The sequence below is a fragment of the Euprymna scolopes genome, chromosome 10, assembly GCF_053919585.1.
Source record: "Euprymna scolopes isolate OS-2025 chromosome 10, ASM5391958v1, whole genome shotgun sequence".
In the NCBI taxonomy this organism is placed as follows: Eukaryota; Metazoa; Mollusca; class Cephalopoda; order Sepiida; family Sepiolidae; genus Euprymna; species Euprymna scolopes.
Window position 1 is genome coordinate 82,283,849 of NC_136491.1, and position 25,277 is coordinate 82,309,125.

Consider the following 25,277-nt stretch of genomic DNA (forward strand, 5'->3'; position numbering starts at 1 on the left):
CTAATGTCTCTTCTTTCTTTTATGTATATAATGTCTGCCTATTTACATGCATCCGTAATCCCTTTACCTGTAATAATTAATGTCTACTAATGTAAATCAGACTGTTTCTTTTCTATTGTTTTTTTCCTTTTGTCTATATGCGTATCTCTCATCAACGATAACACAACCAAAAGTTTGGATATACCGAATACGTGATCGTAAAAGCATAAAAGCTAAACTACTTAACGTTCGGAGTTTTGTATTAGCATTTGAAAAGTAACATTTAGTTATTGCATTAATTATTGAAACGAATTGTTATACAAATACAATGATTTTTTGTATCTCTATTGAATTTAAACAGTTTTTACTCTCGACTGTAAACAAGTGATAATCTCAATTAAATATAAATTGTTTTTAATCTCTGTTGAATGTAAATAGTTTTATTCTGTACTAGCATGGGTACCCGGCGTTGCTCGGGTCGACGTAAAGTTCCGTGTTGAACACACCTACTATACTAAGGATATTAATCATTTTCATTTTGGGTAACGTCGATACCCCCCCCCCACACACATACATAACAATTAAAAACAAATAAAAGAGCAAATAAAAACATGTAAATGTAATCGCCCCGAAAAAGAAGTACGTGATACCATCTCCACCAGGTGAAATTCTAACAATAGTAAAAATCATCGTCCGAAATTGCTACCCTTAAAAATATGCGAAGGTAATACGGTATTATATCGGAGCATACTTACACATTTCCTTTACCTTATCTCCTCCCTCCTTGTCGTCGATGGCCGTTAACAGCCAAATGAAGTAAAAGATTCCTAAGGAAATATCCTTATCTCGAGAAAGTTCTTTCACCGGCAATGAACAGCCTTAAAAATGTAATAAAATAAAGATAATAAGGTTTCTTGGAAAAAATGTTTTCCTGTACTTTCATCTAACAATTTACGCTTTTCGTAAATAAAGTTTTACGTATTTTATTTTAAATATAAATATGTAAAAATTTTGTGCCCCCCAAGAAAACTTGATTGAACAAAAAGTCGTAAAAAAAAACTTACACCTAAGAATTTACGATGTAAAAAAGTAAAACTTTGTTGTTTTTTTCTTGAAAGAAAAAAAAAAGTTTTACACACAAAATAACAAAAAAAAACAAAGTTTTTGTTGAAAAATATTTTACAAAAACAAAAAAAAAACAAAACAAAAAACACACAAAACAAACAAACAAACACAAACAAAAAACAATATTTTACAAAAAACAAAAAAAAATAAAAAACAGAACTAAACAAAATATGTAGAATAAAATAAATAAAAATATAATCAGTCATGTAAAGGTTAGTTTTTGTTATTTTTTATTATTTACATTTGTATTTTTTCCGGTTTGTTTGTTTTTAAAGCGTCTGTAACAACGCTCGGCTTAAAGCGATGATTACCGGTCTCGCCCGATCCATGCCTGATGGGAAATTCCTAGAATCCGGATCAAATTATGCAAGAGTATCGAATATTTAGAAATAAAGCAAAAAATATTTCCTGTCTACAAGAAATTATTTTTCCACGCTGGAAACGTATTGCGTTTACCAAATGAATTTATTTGGGAATTTTTTTTTATCTTTCAAACGTCGGAACATTAAAAAAAACTAATCAGGGGAAATAACTATAATCGTTTCAGAAAAAAAATCGATGTCGAAAGTAATAATTCCAAGTAAAACATTTTCTTAAAAGAAATGGTATAATTTTATGTTATAAAAAGTAAAGTTTTTTTTTTGTACTTGTACAGTTTAATCAAGACATTAAAAAATGAAAATATAGGAAAATAAGTTTAAATTGTACGTATCCGTTATGGAATGAAGTTCTCCGAAAAAAAATTTCACTTAATTTCATCAAGTAGTTTTTGTTTTACAGCGAAAAAACAATTTGTCATGATACCGAGCAAAAGGTTCGATTTTTAGGAAGAAAAGTTTGTATTAAAGATGGGGAGGGAGTGTCGGCGTAAATAGTTTTCAATTTCGATTAAATGTAAATAGTTTTTAAATTCTATTTAATGTTAATGAGTTTTAACCTCTCTTAAATATAAATAGTTATTAATCTATTAAATGTAAATAGTTCATAATCTCTATGAAATGTAAATAGTTTTTATTCTATTAAATGTAAATAGATTTAATCTCGATTTAATTTAAATACTTTTAATCTTTATTGAATTTAAATAGTTTTGTAATGTCTATCGAATGTATTTACATTCAATAGATTTAAAAACCATGGCATTCAATCATATATTCTTATTCGAGATTCTTTCTGTCGAACATGGGAATCTGCATACTCTCGTTCTTTCAGCCATAACCGAGTTGACGTCTTATGTTATTTGCAGTTCTATTCTTAGTATCGCCAGCACCGATGATTAAGACTTCAACATTCAGAAGAAGAACTGAATTTTATTACTTTATCCGTTATTCTGTGGGTCATTGCGACTCGTGTCGATTAAATAGAGTGCTCTGTTCTAAATTCCGTGCAGATTCTCTAGTTCGACAAAAAGATATCTAAGTACGAAAAGATATATTTGAAGAAGGTCTGAGGTTACATCGATCAAAATGTGAGAATAATATTAAAAATGAGAACAGTAGTCTAAACAATCCAAATACAACTGCAATTAATCAACCGTCATCGAAAATAATTCACAAATATGGAAAATGTATTTGAAAAATCTATTAATTTATTATTACATATTTTAACAAGGATTCTTCGCATCTCCATAATAAAATTGACTGAAAGTTCCTTATTTTCCCCAATCCTGGCTACCTCTGTCGATATTCGAGATCCGAGTTTCTTGCAATTATTTCCTGGATTTGCTTGGCTTTAAATCTAGTTATAGCTCTAATTAATTTGCATTTTTTACTCGCATTTATTATATCTTTTATACTATTTTAAACACTTTCATTACAAATCGCAAAAATGTTCTCTACATCATCTATAATTTTCTATTCAAAGCACAAACATGTGATTACAACTAGGAATGCAGGATTTATAAAATACCTGATAAATTCTTTTAAGAACCTTTCAAATTAGGGACTTGTTTCCGCCTGAATTGCAAATGATACGAGTAATATCTAGAATTGTTGAAATTGCATTTTATTTACATTATGAAGAAATTGCAATTAAATGTAGGATTTTACTTAGGAACATGTCTACAAATGGAACCAAACACTTACCAAATACGAGCATTGTCTTATTTTGAATTGTAAATAATATTAGTAAAATCTATACTTTTCTAAACTTTCATTTTATTTCTAAGACAAAAACGTTATTATGAAGACAGTGAATATAGATTGTTCATGTCTGAATTGCAAATGACGTAAGCACTGCCTAGAACTTTCGAAGAAAGAGATGAAATCAATTGTTATTAGCATCATTTTCATCTGTGTTTAGAGTTCGCACTAGTGTTCTTCCCTATCATACATATACTTGGTCAGGATCACCTCCGGTCGTTTTTAGATCTTGGTGTAGAGTATCTAAGTAGCTTTGTTTATACTGTCCTCTCGTGTTTTTTATTCATAGACATCTATCTTAAACACCGTTTAAGTTGCTTTAATTAAATCTACGAATGTAAGATGCCGTTTAGAAAAAAAAATGCATAAAAAATTCAGCCCCAAACCTTTCAAATACAACCGTTGTTTCTTTTAAATAATTAAGGTGTTCCCTCTATCTGCAAAAATGGACAATCTTTCAGTGGTCTGCACAGAATTTCCACCTTATGAACTCATTGTCGTTCGTCTTTCTATACACTTTCTATTTTGCTACATTTGCATATCTCACGTGATCTCTGCCGGTATATTTTGTTACTCTATCCGTCGCCATGTTTCTTTTTCGCTTATATGTCGGTAAGTCTGCTTTTAATATCTTGTCTTTTCCATTCGTTTACAATAATAATAACATATGGACTTTTCTGAAACTACATTTAATTTATAACAAAAAAACATTGTTGCTGTTAAGCAAAAAAAAAAAAAAAAAATGAAGATTTTATTAGGAAAATTTTCGGATCCGAGCGTTGTTTCCTTTTGAATTACATACGTTTCAGACTTTTTAAAACTTATATCTGTTTCGTAATTTGAACTATTTGAAACTCTAATAATCTTTTTACAGACCTTTGGAACTTGAGTAAGTACACACCTTTTATTTATAATACTAAACAGTACGAAGACTGCACGAAAAACAGCTTAACTAATTTAGTTTTTTTTTCTTGTCAGCCAAACTTATAACACACCCCTCCCATATTGCCTTTTTGGAAAGCTTACTTTTTGGTTAGCCTGTTATGACTCCAGGAAATTAAACACTGGTGACGGGATTTCTTTCAGCGTTGCTTTGTCTTTAAGTGATTCTACTTTTATCTTCCTTTTTATTATGGTGATTAGCCTCTTAAATCAAGTGGCGTCATGCCTTGTCTGGAGCGATTTATATAAAATAAAGCATAGTAAAGTTTTGTTCGGCAACGTTAAGATCACAATGCACATAGTAACCTACGGTGAAATGGAAAGCCACGTGCTTAGGACTGTCTTTAAGAAACCGCCTTTCCATCCACGCATTTGACGACGTGATTGAAACATGGATATTCATCATGAAAGTTTTGTTATTTTGTATCATATACGAGACGACACGTGACCCGCAGAGTAAACGTTAGCAAATTGGAAATTAGTATTTACATTAATTACCCAACGCCTCTAAAACTACTATTAGTACGTGCCCTTTACTTTTCTTCTTTATTTACACCATTTATTTAATTTAACATAACTTGAACATAATCACATATTGCGCTGTTATTACTATTCCCTCTATTCTCAGCATTTTTTATCCTTTCATCCCATCATTTCTCACCTCATTCGCCCTTCCTTCCACAATAAATTTAAAATATTAATATACAAACAAGCAAGCACGATTATAAAGCTGTTAGTATTATATATATATATATATATATATATACATATAAGTATGTGTGTGTGTGTGTGTGTTTCAGAATGTGAGAGATTATATAATTATTTCCACAGCTAAACAACGTCACAGCCTACAAGAGCCATGACAGCCGACGAACCGGAAATCAAAGACTCGCTTTCATTTGGGCTCATCAGTTAGACATATCTGAACCCCGAGCCTCCTACATGCGAGGCAAGCACTCTGCCAACTGAGCAAACGCCGACATACAAAAAATACTGTTAACCAACACAAATCAAGCAAACCGCGGGGAGATCCGACTTTGGAATGAACCTCCTTCGTCTCGACAATAGATGCGATCATCCAATCAGCTAATAATCCCAATATATATATATATATATATATATATATATCATTCAATCACGGTAGTGGTTGAATATATGCTTAAGTCCGAAATTGAATGAATCGAGACACATTCAAACCCCCACCACTAATTCCGTTCGCAACCAAATTCCAAACAGGTTATATAGTTGGATAGAACACCCCATTAGATACATTTTGAAAAAAAAAAAATCTCGAAAATTGGTTCAGTAGAAAAAAAGTTACAACAAAATATATGGGTTCACAAACAGGAGAGTAAGTACATACGTAAGTGACTAACGCTTTTTTTTTTTATTTTGCATAACTTTTTTTTTGTATATAAATATTTTTCACTGCGATTTGCCAATATGACATGTTAGCGTAACGGTTAGAGTACCGGGGCTTGGTGGAAAGATTTTAGGTTCAATCCCGTGTATCGTTTTTTTTTATAATTAAAAAACCGAACTTTTTTTTAATAACTATTTTTTTTAACTCTCCTTATGAAATAGATATGCGGTTTTCTTTTCCTAGATGGTTTAGATTTTCAATGCAGCACAGTACGGTTTGGGATCTTACCGTACTATTCTCCAATGCTTTAATAGTTGCCTGACTATCTGAAAGGATAACTATTTCCTGTTGCTGAACCTCTTCCATGATCAGAACCTCAGATTCAAAAGCCTTAAACATGCGCTATCTCTCCTTCTTCTTCGGTTTTTGTCGTGATATTTACCGAATGTTAGAGCTGACTTGTCAGACTTAGGTCTGAGATCCTGCTCTTTGGTGAAGGCGGGGGTAGTGTTTGGTACCACATCCAATGGTGCCAGCTCATGACTGGTGTTTGGTGTTGTATCCAATGATACCTGTATGGTGAAGACTTCTGCCTGGAAGACCGTCCTCAGTTTACCAAGATAATAAGATTTTTGACAGGTGAGGTGGTTTGAGTATTCTATATAAACACTCGCACCAATCCTATCATTCATTTTAGATCCATCAGTATAGCATTTGATTACGTTGCTTTCCAGCTCTTTTTCGTAATCTCTTGCGCCTGTTCTGTCATAAACCATACATGTGAAATGCTTTTCAAATGATCTGCTTTTAGTCATAAGGTCACCTGGCACATGCAAGAGCGGTAGTTCCTTCCTAGCCTCATTACACAAATCCACGTGACTCTTTGTTTTTCCAGTAGTCCCAACAGATCTTGACCACCACAGACCCATGAGATCTATTCTATAGGATCCCCGTATCACTTCTGCCTTCAGGAATTCTTTAATCGGAGGGATATTCAACAGCATCTCCAATGCTCCAGTAGGTGTGCTCGGATATGCTGAAGAAGTCATTAAACAAGCAAGTCTTTGTACCTTCTGGAGTTTCTTCCTCAAGTACAGTTTCTCTGTCCCGCGGATCCAGGAAACATATGCATACGACAAAATGGGACATACCATAACAATGTATATCCACCTCATTACATGCGGGTTAACTGCCCAGGTTTTCCCCACAATTTGTTTGCATTGCATAAGGCCTGCAGTCGCCTTGGAGGAAATCTTTTCTATGTGGCTTTTCCTGGTTAGCTTACTGTCCAGGATTACCCCTAACAGCCTTGCCTCCTGCGAAAGTTTCAATTTCTGTCCACACAGAAAAAGGTCACCAAGTTGGCAATTCCTTTTATATGTAAACAAGACCATTTCTGTTTTACGGCTACTGAATTCTAATTCCTTTCGATTAGACCATTTATTAGGAATATTTAATGCCATTTTGGCAATGCGTCTGACCAATGATGCTTTTGAACCCGCGACCAGCACTGCGATGTCATCAGCATCAGCCTGGGCATAACTATTCCTATTTTTAAACTCCTTTAAAAGAGGATTCAGCATACAGTTCCATAGTAAAGGTGATAAAATCCCACTTTGGGGGTTTCATTTAACTACTTCCCTTTTAACAGTTGCCCTCAGTAGTTCTACTTGAACTGTTCTGTGCCTCACCATATACTCAATCCATCGGATGAGTACTGGTGGCACATTGAGTTCTCGTAGCGACTTGAACATACTACTGAAGGGTATGTTGTCAAAAGCTCCAACGATATCTAAAGAGACACCGAGTGCCATCTTCTTTTTTGTTAGTTTACACTCTATACATATCACGAATTCATGAACCGCAGTCTCGGTAGAGACTCTGGCTCGGAACTACTGTGATTGAATGATAAATATTGCATAAATGTGTGTTTGAGAGCTAATTTCTTTTGACAATCATTAATAAATATTATAAATTTATATATTAATACAATAGCAATGCCAGGAAAAATCATGGATTATATGGAAAAATGCGCACATGAAAAGTAATATTCTTAAGATTTTATTAAACCTGGAAAAGTAAAGGACAAGAAATTCAACCTGGAAAAGTAAAGAACAAGATATTCTAGTAAAGTAAAAAATAAGAATTTTTGAGACTTAAAATATTGCAGCTAAAAATAAAATTTGAATATTGATAAATATTTTATTTATTATTTGCATATGTTGTTGTTTATTGTTGAGTTAGAAAGGGTGTCAGTCGCTGGATTGAACTTATTTCCCCTCTATTATTTGCATATATTTATGTAGTGAAAATTGTTTGAATAAAATTAATTTATTAGTTAATTAGTTAGTAGATGGAATTAATAATTTTATAATTTACATAAAAATTAATAATTTTATTATATCATAATTAGGATCATTTAATTCGTTATTTTCTTACAACTAAGTATCTTTAACCCGTTGACAAACATAAGAACAATTGTATTAAAGCCAAGACTACTACTACTACTACTACTACTACTACTACTACTACTACTACTACTACTCTCTATCCGTCCCTTTTTCTTCCTTCCTTCCTTCCTTCCTTCTTTTTTATTTTTTGTTTACATTTCTAGATACAAAATAGTTGTGTGAGAACGGTGAATTTGTTGACACATTTACTAATCTGTTTAAATATTAGTTTTATTTTATTTTATTTCTTTAGGTTTTATTTTTTGCTTCAGCTTTTATCAATTTTTTTTTAGATTTTAAGTTTCTATAACTTGGTTGAAGGATTCCTACATGGGTTTTTCATTCTTATATTTCTCATCGGTAGGTTCATGTGCGTTTTTGCTGCTAAATGACTTTCGTCGGCGTTCGATTCGTAGGAAAATCATGTTTATTTTTCGATTTTTGAGCGATTATTCGGAAAAATAGGTAACTTTACACGAATTGGGAGGATTTTTTTTCATTTTTGAGTGATCCGTCCGTGATTTTTCATTTTAATATACTTTCATATTTTCTTTACGTCACAAGTATCACGCACATATATGAATTCCATAGCTAATATAACATACTGACCCAACGGGTCACGAACAGTCTAATATATATATATATATATATATATATATATACATATACTATCAGGAAGATCCGACGTTGCCCGAGATTTAATGATGATCAACGAATATTACACAGTCTAATATTTTTTTTTATTGTAATCGTCAATTTTTCAATCAAATCGTTGGAGTACATTCTCTACGTTGCAACGTACATCCGGAGAAAGCTTCACATACCTCTCGCAGTGACTTAATCCACAATACGTTGGAGTCTACATTGCACTGCAGAGAACCTACTGTTGATTTTATAAAATTATATTTTTATATATAATGGCTTAGACTAAAATTTAAAATGCAAAAGTCAACTATCATGGTTCATTTGTGCTCTAAACAGAAACATTTATTTTAAACGTGGCCCTGTCATATCAAAACATCTACTGTCGGTTTTATATGCATGACCTTACTGCTTGTGCGGTGATAATTGCTTGAATTGAAGTTTAAAATAAATAAGGTAAATATCACGCTTCAATTATGCTTTAAACAAATACAACGCGCCCCTGTCAGATCAAAGAGCTTATTTTTTTTATTTCTCTGACCTTTCGGATTGTGTAATAATGAAACTTGACTATTTGTGATGTTAGGCTGTGTAAGGTTTAAACTTTGGTCAAAATCGCCTGTTCCTGCTTTTATCGGATTATTTCGATTATCGATTACCAATACTTATGGAAGACATTCCGATAACAAAATCTATCTAAGAACACTGTCAGACAATAAAATACCTTCTTCTGGAATTTCATAAAAATCGACCCTGTCATTTTCGAGTCCATAGTGAACTCACTCACTCACAGACACACAAAGTTATATATATATATATATATATATATATATATATATATATATATATATACATACATATATACAGGGTGTCCACAAAGTCTGGCTACATTATGCAGCCAGACTTTGTGGGCACCGTGTAGATTATGTAGCCAGACTTTGTGGGCACCGTGTAGATTATGCAGCCAGACTTTGTGGGCACCGTGTAGATTATGCAGCCAGACTTTGTGGGCAATGTGTAGATTATGTAGCCAGACATTGTGGGCACCGTGTAGATTATGTAGCCAGACTTTGTGGACACCCTGTATATATATATATATATATATATATATATATATATATATATATATATATATATATATATATATAGGTATTTGATTATTATAACAGAAAATAATTATATATATATTTATATATAAATATAAATATATATTTATATATATATTTATATATATATGAATATATATTTAAATATATTTATATATATTTATATATATATTTATATATAAATATATATATTTATATATATATATATAAATATATATTTATATATATAATTATATATATATATATATATATATATGAATATATATATATATATATTTATATATATTTAAAGGGGTTTAGAGCAATTTTCTATAGAGCAGAGTGTATTTTAATGTCATAGTAAAATACTAATTTAATTAAAATACAGGAAAAGAATAATGCTCGTTGTAAAGCCGATGTATCAAAGCTCAATAGGCAAATATGCTAGAGCTACTTTTATATTTGGTAAGGTGATTGATAATTTATAATTCAAAATTAAAATTAAGAATTAAAAATCCGTTTCATAAGAAGAAGCACAATAAAGCCAATAAATTGTACGATCGTTTCGGAAACGATGTTTTTTTTTATTGTAACAGACATTGAGTCAAGGACAATAATTTAATTGGCTTTATGAAACGGATTTTTAATTTTTAATTTTAATTTTGAATTATAAATTATCAATCACCTTACCATATATATATATATATATATATATATATATATATATATATATATATATATATAAAGGAAGAGAGAGAGAGAGAGAGGGCCAAAATATGTTACCATTTTTAATTATACGCAAGTTTTCAAAATGAATATTTATTCGAAATTTTATTTACAGCTTTTTAACAAAAACATGAAATTAAATTTGATAACAGAGTCTTCTCACTTTGTCTCTTGTTTCCGACACATTCCAATAATTGATGACATGTTCAATCCATGTCCCTCTTCTGAGGATTACATTTGCAACACGCATCACGTTTGTGTGATGACGTTGCCGCACATCTCAAGAGGAATTTTTCGAGTTTCCTGATGGATGTTGGTCTTCAGGGCTTCAGTGGTTTGTGGGTTGTTTTAGTGCACTCTCTCCTTCAGGTACCCCTATAGGAAATAGTCTGCGGGAGAAAGATCAGGAGAGTATGCAGGCCATGGGTTGTTCGTGTGCCTTGAGATGCGTTTAGCTCCAGGAAAGTACTCGTTGATGAAATCCAGTGACACATTTGAGCAATGTCGAGGCGTTTCATCCTGCTGGTAAATAACGTTATTCATATTGATTCCCTGTATTCTCCTAAGAGCAGGAATAAATTTCCTCATCAACATTTCTACATAACGATCAGTGTTGACAGTCACTGAACGGCCACGATCGTGTTTGAAAAATAATGGTCCAATGATTACTCTGTGACCAATGACACACTACACAGTAACTGTTTCAACACTCAAAGGGTGAATGACATGCTGATGAGGTTCGGCCAGGGTCCAGAATCTCATATTCTGCTTATTAACATGTTCATTGAGGTGGAAATGTGCTTCATCACTAAAAAAAAGAAAAAAGAAAAGTATAACAAACCTTGGTAATCTTTCAATGCGTGGACTGATGTTTTTACAAAAGGTTAGTCTCTCTTCTCTATTTGCTGCGCCCTGAGCTTGCAAAATCTGAATTCTGTCGGGAAAGATATGGAGGTCTGTGTTAAGTATGCGTCTAACGGTGGTTCTTGAAGGGGCGTCTCCTGTGACAAATGTCTAGTTGATTTTCTTGGTGATTCCTCCAGAATTTGCCTCACGGTCTCAGTGTTGATGGCTGTCCTTGCAGACATTGGCCTACCACTATGTCCTTTGTTCACATTGGTTACACAGCCTGTTTCCCTGAGCTTCTGCAAAAGACGTCTGATTCTGAGTCTACATGGAGAATTTCTTCCTGAGAAGTCAGTCCTGAATCGTCGTTGAGTGTGAGTTATCGATTTTGATTAAAAATATGCTCCTACGATCTTTACTCTCTCTTCCACAATATTGCTTTCGATCCATTTGGGGTGAGAATTCAGTGTATAGTTGTTGATATTTCTGAAAATAAAACAAAATCTTTGTAACTTTGAAAATTGTCAGAATGTAAAAAATGGTAACAATTTTTGGTCCACCCTGTGTGTGTGTGTGTGTGTGTGTGTGTGTGTGTGTGTGTGTGTGTGTGTGTGTGTGTGTGTGCGCGCGTAATCCTTACTTTGCAAAAAAATAATACTGGAAGGCTGCTTATGATTTTAACTTTTGTTTTGATCAGTTATTTTTCAGCATGGTCAGTTTGTGAGAAATTACTTAGTTTTCATAACTAACATAACGTTTTCGTTTTTTGTCAGACGAAACAGTTGTCGTATTAAAAATGAATTACTTATAATCTTGCTCTTTAATTTTATTTAATTTGATACATCATAGGTCACATTCTGTTCCCAAGGTACTGCTTTTTGAATTCAGCGATCTTTATGTCGAACTCGGGAATCCATACGGAATTTTGAACTGAACACTTTATTTAATCTATGGTGGTAGATTCTTCTCGTAACCTCAGCCATTTTCAGATATAAGTTTTCTTAAGTATATTTTTATTATCGCTCGTACTTAGAACCGAAAACCCCAACCCCCAAAAGATTATCATCTAGAATTGATTATTACTTCGTACTTTGAGTCCATTCCGTTCAGATTCCCAAATTCGACATGAAAGTTGCATCAGTTGAAACAACCAAGATGAGAACAGTAGTCCGCATAATGCAAATAATACAAATTATTAATCCACATCTAAAAAAAATCCAGGAAGATGATTTATATTTTGTTTTGTTTTGAAATAGCAACCTCACGTGTTTGTACAACGTCGCTGATGGTGAAGGTCCAGTATGGTTTGTAACAGTAACCGTTCAAATTGAGATTGAATTCTATGAAGCCTTAATCGTAAGTGATGTGTTTTTTCAGCCATATGTTTTTTTTTTAATTAAAATAGATTTGTCAATTTTTTTTTATTGCCCTTTGAACCGCAAACAAGCAACTGTGTAACTTTAATGTAGGAGACTATAGTAGGGAGTTGAGCAACAATATATCTGTTTACATTACACTTGGGCTTTTGCATGTCAGTTCAGTCAGGGAAGCAGGGACCCGGAAGGGAATTCTAAAGTCTAGCAGTCCTAGGGAAAAACTATATGGGTAGAAGGGCTTCCGACATTTAGGGATTTCTACTGTATAGGCTTGTCGGGTCTATAGGGGGTATTTACGTCGAGGAGTTACAAAACCATGGAGTTCGTCAGAGCACTTTCCATTAAAATACTTGTAAAACATTTTGTCGATGGGACAGGGGTTAGAGTCTGGTTGACAGAGCGGGACCTAGGCTACAAAGTCTGTATTGAACTCAGTCAAGGCAGGATAAGTCTTTCTAGCAGCTGCTGGTTTTTAGTGATTGCCTGCTCCGGGGTTATTTGTACAACTAAACGGAAAATCTGCTGAAAAAAGTAGGGAATAGATCGGACAATTCTGAAGAACACATGTAATAATACTATTTATAAAATAGACCAAGACCAGGAACTTCTATGAGAGAAGTTGCAGAGAAGAAAAGGTAAAGTCATTTAAAATAGAGATAGGTTTCCGCACCTCACCAAGAACCCTCAAATGGAACAGAGATTCATCGACCCAAAGATGAAAACAAATGATTATGCAAGGGAAGTCTCAATAAGAAACTGTTAACATTGGATTTAAAAACGACCATAGTGTAGCCAGCTGGAAGCAACCCATGGTAATGTATTCCATGAAGGTGGAGATTGTTAGAAAGAAACACATGGAAGTTTCATTTACAATAGGTTGGTTGGTTGGTTGTTTTTGTTTTACGGCATATCAACCCTTTTCGGGCTATTTAATGCCGAATCCAAAGATTTTGAAGAAAATTTTTTTTAAATAGAATATATTTTTGCTATATTTTGTTATTATTATTATTATTATTATTATTATTATTATTATTATTATTATTATTATTATTCTGTTTGTTGTTATTGTTGTTATTGTTAGGAAGTCTTATTAAAAGTGCAGTCTTAGAGAGTCTTATTAAGAGAGATGTTGCGTTCTGTGTTCGTGTTATGAAGAGATTCATATATATAAAATGTTCATACTTAGAAGTGTAGTGAGGAGACAGTGTTGAGACAGTCTTAGTGTTCACATTGTAGATATGAGATGTAGAGACATTGTGTATGTGAAGAAATTTTAAAACACAGGATATATAAGACATATAATGACAATTTCACTTTACCTTTTGGTAGAATTACAACACAAAGATGACGTTTATAAAAACACATGATGGGTTTATTCCTTCTTCGACCGGTCGGTGGTTTTCTTAGTCAGAAATTCAAAGTTTTACATTCTATGTTTCAAAGGTGACCGTCTAGCTTCGATTCCCATCTCTGGACTCCAGACTGTCGTCTGTCGTCCTCAGACTCTCACTCAGATTCTCTCTCTCTGCTTAACTCTAAAGTTTCTAACTATATAGAGAACTTCCCATTTTCCATGACGTCATACACATGTTAAAACATGTGTCTTCTTTCACGTGTTCTGGAAATGCGTGTCCAAATTTTTTTCCTTTGTTTACAAAAGGAATTTTAACCTATATTTCCAGTAACCTATATTTCCAATATGTTAAAAACATGTTTATTAAATTATCACATCGTTGCATTCCTCATTCAATTTCATAATAGAATTGACAAATGCACATTCCATTTCTTAAAACTATTTTATCTCTAAGCTAAACAATGGTTTGTTTTTATATTCCATTTTCTTATTCTCTCTCGCAATCTATTTCTAAACCTAAATTACGAGGTTCGAATTTCGTCTACTCTATTTCATTTTCATTTTAATTAAATCTCTCTATTTTTATACTTACATGAAAAGGGGACAGCCCTTATCATGTAACACTTGTTGTTTTCACGTCGGTTTCTATTTAACCCATAGTTAGGACTCTAACAGGTACTACCACTCCGGGTCAGAGTGGACCTGGGAGCAATGGTAATTAAAGGGTGGCTCCACACTCCCCAAAGCCCACAAGCTGGGGCCTCACCACTGGATATAGTTTAAGGTCATATCCAGGACCCCCATTGAGGGACTTTTACCCTCTGCAGGGGGGCAGTCGGCGTATTCTAATGCCCCACCGATAGAGCCATTTACAATAGGAAAAGAATAGTGATTTATACTGTTACACCATTAAAACTTAATAGTAGAATTATAACCGAGTTACTACGAATACGTTTCTGAAAAAGTGGTACACATTACTGCTAGGCTGCTTTCCAGCTGATTACATATGAAAAAACAGCATGAGCCATTTGTCGTGCTTTAATTTGTCGTGCCTAAGTTTCATACGAATAGAGAATAGTCCTCGTTGAATCTAATGTTAATAGATTCTTGTCATAAACCGCCGTATAAGTAATTAAAAACAGTTTATACCATTGATCAATGTTAGTACTCAAATAGTGTTCCTCATGTTTCGGCTTATAATCATGCCGTCTGATTAACCATTATTCTCCGTTGGTTCTTTGCTTTTATAACTCGACCGATTAGCAAAATAACAAACATTTTCAATAATAAGCTATACCAATAATCTTCTCACAGAACTCTCATCGTGTGTCTGCTCACGCGTAAACATATTTCGATATGAGTGTGTAAAATAAAATTAGAATGGGAAAAGTTTTATTATTCATCTACAACAAATTAAGGCACGACAAATGGCCTCTGCTGATTCTCTATTCGTGTTATATTTAGGTACGCCACATGAGCAGCCTGGGATTCGACACGAAAAACAACTGATTGTTAAACGGACTAGCATACCGTTTTGTTTTCTCGTTAAAAAATCTTTGTAAAACATTTTATTTCTCATACTGATGGTGTCATCTGAGTGACCTTCCATTGTAATTTTTTAGTTTGATAAACACTTACTTTGAAAAATATTATTGATGGCAAACCTTCTGTCTAATAAGACAATGACATTCTACATCTAGTCTGGTGTACTGCAGCATCTGCTGTGGCTATACAGTTCGAAGCTGGAATTGTTTCTTTAGATGCAGGTCTGGGCGGGTAATAAGGAGACCCATGTTTGCCTTGTTACCAGGTTCCCCCTTTCATCGCCGCAGACAAAGTTCGACGGAAAGGCAAGCCAATACGGTCGGAGCCAGCGCAGCTGCAGTAGTTGCCGGATCAGAGTTGCAGTGCTTCACCATCATCTGATCGGGTCTCAAAACCGGATTTTTTTTTGTCGGGGGTTTACTACCTTCCCAAGACATCCACAAAGCAGTGCAGCTATTTGCTCATAGCTGGTGAACATATGAAAATATTTCCTGAAAATATAAACACAATAAAAAATATTTATGATTTAAATTTAAGGAGTTATTTTTTTTATTTTATGTTTGACTCATATTTAATTAAAAATATTCGATTTGAATCTGAAAAAAAAAATCGTTTATTTTTACAAAAACTTTTTTAACGGAAAAAACAGCATGAGCCATTTACCATGTCTTAATTTGTCGTGCCTAAATTTCATACGAATATAGATTCAGTAGAAACTATTTGCTGTGCCTTAATATGTCGCATATGAATAGTAAAATTAGAATCGGAAATTTACATGTAAGAATTAAGTAGATTGACGTTTTCCACTGGAAGTAAAGTGAATGTTATGTATCCTGATAGTTACGTCATAGACAGGAAGTATTGAATGTGATGTGGCGAATGTACTGTTGAGGCCGTTTGCTTCTCATTGAATCAATAGAGAGCTTTTGTGGTTTTTGATAGTTGCCCTGAAGCGAATATCGAAATGTCCAAATTATTGAAATTAGTAATCGACTTTATATTTAATAATGTGAAATTGATTTAATTTATATTTTATTTATTACTTCATTTTTTGGGGATTCTACGCTCCAGAATGTCATCCACGGTGTCCAAGCAGTAGCTGATAACGATGTTGAACGCCTTATCAGTTGCCTGTATAAAATTGAAGAAGCTGAGAGAAAAATGGTCGAAGTTTTAAAACGCACACACGGTAAGGCCGACTTGAGCCCAGACTTATGTTTAAATATCTGTTACTAATTAATATTTGACGTATACATGTCTGAATCTTAAATTATACTATTGCTTTCAGTACTATATTTTGATGCTCAGTTCACAGAACTATTTCCGTATCTGTTCTGTTGTGATGGTAATATCCTCCCAGTAATCATCCCTTTTTTTTTTTCGGAGGTAGTGAGGTATATGGTTTCCTGTTATGAGAACATTTTCTCAGGCAATTGGAAAATAGATTAGTATCTGTTCTGCTGTCCTGAAACACTCCCACCAGACCTTACTTGTTACTATCGAGGGTAGTGTAGTATATGTTTGTCTGTCATGAAACCATACTTCCAAGTAATAGCCACTCCTTTTTAGGAGATATGATATTTTAGTATCCTTTCTGTAGTTATGATACCATCTCCACATGGATTACCTTCTCCTTTTTTCAGTTTCAGTTTTTGAAATTGGCAATAACAATAGAAAATAAATAAATAAATAAAATAAAAATAAAATAAACACACATATCCATAAATAATTCTCTCTCTCTCTCTTTTTTTTTCTCTCTCTCTCTCTCTTTATATATGTATATATATATATATATTTTGTTATTGTTGTTTTTTAAAGCGATACATACGGTTAATATTGGCTCCGCCTCGGAGCTCATTTTTTATTTACTTAGAAAGTCGCCTTTTTTAATTTGGACGTATATAACATTTTTATTTATTTATTATTTTTAAAACAGTAATCTACGTATATATATAAACTAACGTAATATCTGAAATATCGACTAAAACACAAGATAACAAATCTTACACCTAGGTTGAAAGTAGGTCGGCTTACTACAGCAAAAGTGTATTTACCCTTCCCATAAAACACACAAAAGAGAAGGGGTGAACCGGAGGTGTCAACGGTGTCTTTTTCCTGTAAGTGCCCGCCTATTGGCTGATTAGGATTGACGCGGTAGCAATTAGGAAGCTGATTGGCTAACTAGAATATTCAATAGCATGTGCGTATATATAAACGCACGATAACCACAACTTTTCGCATAAGCCTGACGAATTTTCACGAGAATGAAACACGGAATATTCTGTGTAGCTTAATTGGCATATATATTTTCATAAGTTATTACCCTTTTAAAATATTTTTATATGTATCTCCGTCTTTCTTATGCTCTCTTTGCTCTAACCCCTTCCTATTTTTTGTATCCTTCCTCTTTCTTTCTTTTTTTTTTAATCATCGCAATAATTTTTTTTAACAATCCCCATTATCAATTTTTGTTCCATTTCGATTCTAGCTGATCTCATTCAAATCATATTTTTGTTTTTACTTTTGAAATCGTTACTATATATTGGGTAAATTATATAATGAAATAACTGTAGAGAATTAACTCTATGATGATAAATACGAAATCCGCGTAAATTAAAATATCATATTGAAGCGTATTTTACAATCGGGCAACACCTGGCGCACATGCTAAAGTGTTTAAGCAAAATTACGTAGGTCCAGCGAGAGAGAACATGTTTATGTGACCAAGATATTAATTTAATCTATACAATTAATTCAGTCGATTTTTTTACAGACCTAAATAGCTTCCGTGCTATAATATATAAATGTTCTTACTTTGATAGAACCCATTTAAAGAATATTCGTGTATCTGTTTATTTCAGAAAAACTCCCACCCGATTGCTTCTACTACAGGATGCGTCCATTTTTGGCTGGGTAAGTCACCCATTCTTATAGCTTTTCTTTTTAGTTTCCTTTTGCTTAAGTCGAAGTTCTCAAAAATCGAATAGCCTTCTTCCTAAGGACTAAAACTGTCTCTCTCTCTCCCCTCTCTCTCTCTCTCTCTCTCTCTCTCTCTCTATATATATATATATATATATATATATATATATATATATATATATATATATATATTCGGACATCCCTGTTATTTATAAAACTCTGAGTTAGTGAAGTAAAACATAATTTTCCTCTTCCCTAATTGACCATTTAAATATGTTATAACATATCTTGTGGTCTCTTGTTCTTACTGCATTCCAGGACAAGAATTTATCTAGTCTGGCGGAGCATCCAGGTTCGTGCTGTTACTTGAGGTAACATCACTTGGGGAAGGCGCAACATTCCCCGTAAAAGCCAGTGTTTGTTAGCGATACGGAGATCTTATTTGACCCGCAATTACTCTGTGATTTTGAAAATTTAGTCAGGGTTTACGTAGGAAAAAGTACCCTCATGCGAGGTTGCCATGGCAAATCCCTGTACAGAGAGAGAGAGAGAGAGAGAGAGAGAGGGAGAGAGAGAGACACCTTAAACACTCGACGATAGTGGCTAGTAGGCATTCAAGTTCTCTCCTTAATTTCAGTTACAATGAAATGGAAAGCCTATCTCCCTTCTCTCGGTGAGATTTCGTAAGATAAGTCTCTACATTTCTCACGCTTCTCCTTGTGCGAAATACACTCTGGGCGAGTTCAGACAAACTCTGCCATCGCGCCCTTGCTCAAACTAAGAAAGGTGGGGTTGTACTCATTTCTGGACGATTTTTCGTTGTATTAAAACTCTTTAGAGTGACGGACGAGTTAAAATCTTCAAACCGAGATCGAAACTCGAACATTTTGTTGGCAGTTTGCGATTTTCTATAAAAATAATCTGTTCTTTGTTTGCTAGTGCCATACAAGTAAACGATGTTCGCGTCTAGAATTTATGTTCTATTCACTATCGTATACCTTAGGATTATTATTAGTAACTGCATTATATCTTGCTCCTGCTTTGCTAGTGCTTTAAAGTTTATTCTAAGTTTATAGATATGGTTGTTAAATGTGTATTGACTGAAATAAAAGATGGGATTATTCGAAATTCAGATACTTATGTTATAATATTTTTGCATATTCTTATAGCAAATAATCCTAAATCTTATTTAGACAAAAAAATTGATTCAAAAACCTTTTAAAAAATATTCAAATGTGTTATCCACCGAGACAAAAATGGCGGTAAATGGTGTTTTTTCTTTTCTTTTTTTTTTTTTTTAATTTAAAATTCTATTAAAAATAGTATGTTACATGATAAGGGATGTCCCCTTTTCATGTAAATAAAAAAATAGGGAATTAGTTAAATGTAAATATGAAATAGGATAGTCAAGGATTCGAACTTGCGAATTTAGATTTGGAATTGAGAATTCCAATCATAAGTTAAAATAAATACAGAATGTTATAGAAAATAAAGAAATGTGGAATTGCCATTGTTTAGCTCACACAAAATAGTTAGATATCTGTTTATTGAAAAAAGGAATGTAGTGATGAATTTTGTTTCTGTTATAAAAATGAAAATTAAAATAAGGAATTTAAAAACGGACAATGGAAAATGTTATTTGTTAAGAGGGTTACGGAAATTAGGTTAGAGAGTCGGCTTTGTAAGAAAGATGAGAATAACAATGCATGCTTAAACACGGAGGCATGTCGTGCCATGTGTTTTCATATGCACGTGCTTGGTCACGCAGTGACGTCATGAATTATGAATTTAGTTAGATAAGTCAGAATCAGATCAGCAAGTTAGAAGAAGCGAGGTCAGTCAGATCAGAGAAGCAGGGAGGTTCAGACCGATTCTCGGTTAGAGTCAAGGCACCCTCTGGAAGCGAGAGGGTTTAGAGATAACCATGTAACCACTTTGAATCCCTGAAATACAAAATCATGTCCGACCGGTCGAAGAATAAATGATCATCATGTTTTTTATAACTGCCGTCTTTCATCATTTTTATAACTGCCGTCTTTCATCATTACAACGAGAAAGGTAACGTGTTTACATTATATGTACAACTGTCAAACGTAAATGTCAAACACACTCCCGGTCTATCCATCAAGATATTCATAAATCTCCTTTCATTGAATTGCAGGCTAGGCTCCCTTGTAGTAACATGTACACTGTCTATTATATATACACAGAACTGTCTCTCTCTTTATATATACCTGTTTTTGTCTCCAATATGCTATCTCCACAAACATGAACATCCTAAGACAATATGAACACTCACAATGAATATATATAATATCTAGCACTCAACAACATGAACACTCCTAAGACTGTCTCTAACACACGAAGACTCTTACTAACATGAACAACAACAAATATATGTCGTCATCTAAATAAGAACAACGAAACATACTCTCATATTTGGTACCTTCTAAAAATAAAACCCAGTATGCAACCGATACGTAACAAGTAGAAAAAAAGTTTTATATTAGACTACTTTTTATATGATAAAATTCAGGATCTTTTCTCTCTGGAAAAAAATGCTCAAAAATAATGGATTTTAATTTAAATTTTAATTCATTTAAAAAATACAACTTGTTTTTTTTCTACCATATTTTGTCGTGCCTAGATACGATCCTCAGTAGCTTGCGTATACGATTTTCTATTCTGTCAAAACAAAAAGAGTATTGCGTGATGCCTCTGCACAAATATAACAGCAGGATCCACTTTTGCCACCACGCTATTTTAAAATAGTTTTTTTCAGGTAAATTTCAAGCTTCACGATATCTTTTTTTATTATAAAATTGTTAGGTGGAAGCACAGAATAGGTATAAAACACCCTCCTCATGTAAAAAATAGCTTTCAAAATAATAGCGTTATTATTTCAGCACGGTGACAAAAGTGCACCAACAGCAGTAATCTATCATAAAACCAATTTGGCTATTGTACAGGTAGACGATTCCATTGGAAGCCAGATACTTTAAAGGGCTTTATTGTGGGTGGAGCTGTTCTTAAGTTGCCATTAATTCAAGGTTCAATTTGATTTGAAGTTGCCATACCTGACAGTATTCCATCTAGAGATTAAATATAATCTATCATTTACAAATATTAATCTGTAAATGATGGATTATATTTTTACTATATTTATATTATTATATACATTTCTATGATATTTATATATTATTCATATGTATTATATATATATATTATATTATATTATATATTATTATATATATATTTATATATATTATATATATTATATATTATATTCATCATATATATTATATTTATATTTTAATATACTATATTTATATAGTATATATATATATATTCTAGTCTAGAAATCTAATATATATATATATATATATATATATATATATATATATATATATATATATATATATTAGATTTCTCTATGTTGCTTTGGAAAAGAACATTTTTAGTATCTAAATATCATTTGTTATTGCGTTTTTATTCATTGATTATTGAAATGATTGATGATACATAGCTCTGTTTAGGAATATTGTTTTATTTCTTGAACATATACTGATAATTTTCTGACAAAAGAATAAACACATATCAGGGCCAAGACACAACTCAAGGATAAATAATGGGTGAACACCGTTACGATCGGTAATATTGGAAATTGGGTAGAATGTGATTATTTACATTGAAATTGAAAGCTAATATGTTGTAGTCAGCCGGGAAGCAGCCCCGTGGTATAGAGGCTAACAAACGAGCAGTTCATGAAAAAATTATATTTTCGTTTTTTGTTAGGTACTGGTGATGAATAAGAAAACTGGTGGAGAATGATTATAGATTGTCTAGCATTTGTTAAGAATTTAGGAACATTGTTTTATTTTGTAGACATATCTTTATAATTTGTAGACATATCTTTATAATTTATGGTAAAATGATTTTCCGGTTCTTTTCTTTAGACAGATGTTTAAATCCATTTCTAAATTGTAAGTTTCTAACAAAGTCTCACCACTCTCACTTGCAGCAATTTCTTTTTTTGCGAAATTGTGTAACATTACCCAACACGTTGTAGGCTCAATCGCAAAGTAGACAAATAGGAAAGAACTTCAACACGCTCTTTTCCTGTTGTAACAACGACATTCATTTACCCATTCTCCCACCATGCGTGACCCCTCTTTACGGCTGTGGCGTCTCTTACGTGACCGTCTTCTCGAACGTGCTCTCGAACGTCATCCACGTCTCTAACGTGATCGCCTTCTCTAAAGTGTTCTCTCCTTTTGATAGTCTTTTTTTTTCATTTACTTTGACGTCATCTCGCTCAGGGCTCGGTATTTGCATTGCATATAGCCGTCCGCGCCATGTTACACTTGTACAAAACGTAAAGTGAATAGAGAAATGGAACAATGAAGAGAAATATGAATAGGTAAGGAAAGTCAAGAAGCGGGAAAGCTAGATTGAAACAATAGAAAAGAATGGCGGGAAAGTTATATAGAAATTACAAAGGCGTTTTCAATGCGTTGCGTTCGTTTTATTTATTTGATTCCCCACGAAAGCAAATTAGACACAAGGTCGTTTTTAACGTGGGGAACCCCCTCTCCAAAGGGAGGGGGAACTCTAACAGTATTCTAAAGAAAAAAATAGTAATTATCTCAGTATGAAGAGTTTCCCCTGCATTGCAGCATCAGCCCAACACGAAGGCCAAGCTTCCCGCTTTTTGCGTTCGTGTCTACAGTTAAAGAGGATTCAAATCCTATTCATATCCCTTTCGTGTATATATATATATATATATATATATATATATATATATATATATATATATATATATATAAAATGAACTCAGTTTTCCCCTCTAATTTTGACCTTAATAGGATTAAAAATCAAGAGATTTAATGCAAATGTAGTATGCACAAACTGCAGCACAATATCTGAGGTGTGTTACCACACCACTTCCTTTATAATCGCAGATTCCTATATTATTTCTGCTGAGAGTTTCCTGCCAAAATCGGTTAAAATCACTGCAAGTAGTAAAATCTTTTGATCGTTCACATGGGACAGTTACGAACGATGTAACGCCGGTTTCGGTTTTCTGTACTTCGTAGTCGCTTAAAAAAACTGGAATGGAATTCTATTGGGTGAAACGCACCACGACATTAACCGCTAGCGACATTCCCACACCATTTATTTCCCAACATTTATACACTAAAAACAAAATAAGGATTCTTTCCATTTTTTAAAAAATAAACATATAATACATCATTTCCGTTTTCTTTCGTTTTGTATTTAGCTGTGTTTCTTTGTTTTTGTTTTTCCGACCATGTTCATCATTTTTCCCCTTATTTTTACTTTTTGTTTTTCCCATTTCTTTTTTAAAGAAGTTTTACGTTTGTTCGATGTTTTTCTTCTGTTTTCATTTTTCCGTTTTTTTTTTGGGGGGGGGTGAAAATTTAACATCGTTTTTTATTTTTTTATTGAAACAGGATTATTAATTCGCTTATTCTTTACTTTATCCCCCCCTTACACACACACACACACACACACACACACACACACACACACACACACACACACACACACACACACACACTTACAAAGACCCGGCAAACGCCGAGTACCCCCGCTTGTTAGTTTAATAAAAACAATGCTGTACGATCCATATGAAATCGAAACAAACACTCACCTGACTTACACATTATTTAGATAAACACATTTCGACTTGTAATCTATCATTTATTGGAATAAAAATTGTAAAGTATCGAAGAGGATTTTAAAAAAATGGGCGATAAAAATGTGTTACTTGAGAGAGAGAGAGAGAAAGAGAGAAAGAGCGAGAAAGTGAGAGAGAGAGAGAGAGAGAGAGAGAGAGAGAGAGAGGGTAGATCAGAAATAATTTGGAGTACATTGCTTTTTTTTAATCGTTCTTCATGGTGCGAGCGGTTATGGCGTTCGACTGTTAACCGACATATATATTCTTTCTCTTTATTACAGGTGGGGTACTGAAGGCAGCGCCATACCCAATGGTCTTATTTACGAAGGAATCTCCGATGAACCAATGAAAGTATTACATCTATATATTTTTTATATATCCATAATGTTTTGTAAACGCATGGTTTAGCTTGCATTATTTTTCGTATTTGTGAGAAATTAACTCCAACACAGCTATTGTCCTCTTTGCCAGAAATAATCCGAGACAAAGAAACAAGAACTTACATCCTAGAGGACATTTATCCGTTCTAGTTTCATCTCGCTAAATCAAGGTGGGCTAAGTTAGCTGCTGTTTTCGGCCCGGGTAGTTATTTTGTTGTAGATATGTTAGTTTGGGAAAAGAAGCATGAATAAAGAGTTTGATAATTAATCAATTGTTCAATTTCCATTAACTGGCATAATGATATTATATAAAGGCGCATAACTCCTGCCAACTCCAGAGAGTACATATTTCTTCATCAATCCCATTGTTGATTAGACGATTAAAAAAGAACTATAATAAAGTTCAAAATAAAGCACCAATTAATCGGTCCAACGATTTGTTAGCAACTGTCTGGAAAGTAAAATATCCGCCAAAGATGCAATCCCTGTCTTCCGGCTGTTATATTATAAACCAATCAGGAGCCCTGTCTTGTCCGTGTTATTTCTGACATATTTTAATCGATGCACTGTGTGTTGTCCAGAAATGCGCATCTCTGCTACTAATATCCGTAAACATGACTTCCATATTATGTTTTATTTAATTCTTATTTTCAAGAAAATACAGTAAAACAACTGCTTTGATGTTTATAAATGACCCGTGAGAACA

The 25,277-nt window shown here is 33.2% G+C and overlaps 1 protein-coding gene across 2 annotated transcripts in view; it reads left to right on the forward strand.

The window, feature by feature from the left end:
- LOC145286122 (myoglobin-like) overlaps window positions 1-25,277 on the forward strand; it is a 79,332-nt gene that overhangs the window by 27,659 nt on the left and 26,396 nt on the right. Inside the window, exons 5-9 of one of the 2 annotated variants that reach the window (XM_080134822.1) lie at window positions 4,117-4,131; window positions 12,553-12,652; window positions 16,643-16,760; window positions 18,433-18,484; window positions 24,473-24,542. In XM_080134822.1, the coding sequence (XP_079990948.1) occupies window positions 4,117-4,131; window positions 12,553-12,652; window positions 16,643-16,760; window positions 18,433-18,484; window positions 24,473-24,542 (355 nt within the window). The remainder of the gene's footprint in view (window positions 1-4,116; window positions 4,132-12,552; window positions 12,653-16,642; window positions 16,761-18,432; window positions 18,485-24,472; window positions 24,543-25,277) is intronic. The other variant, XM_080134823.1, reaches the window with a different exon arrangement.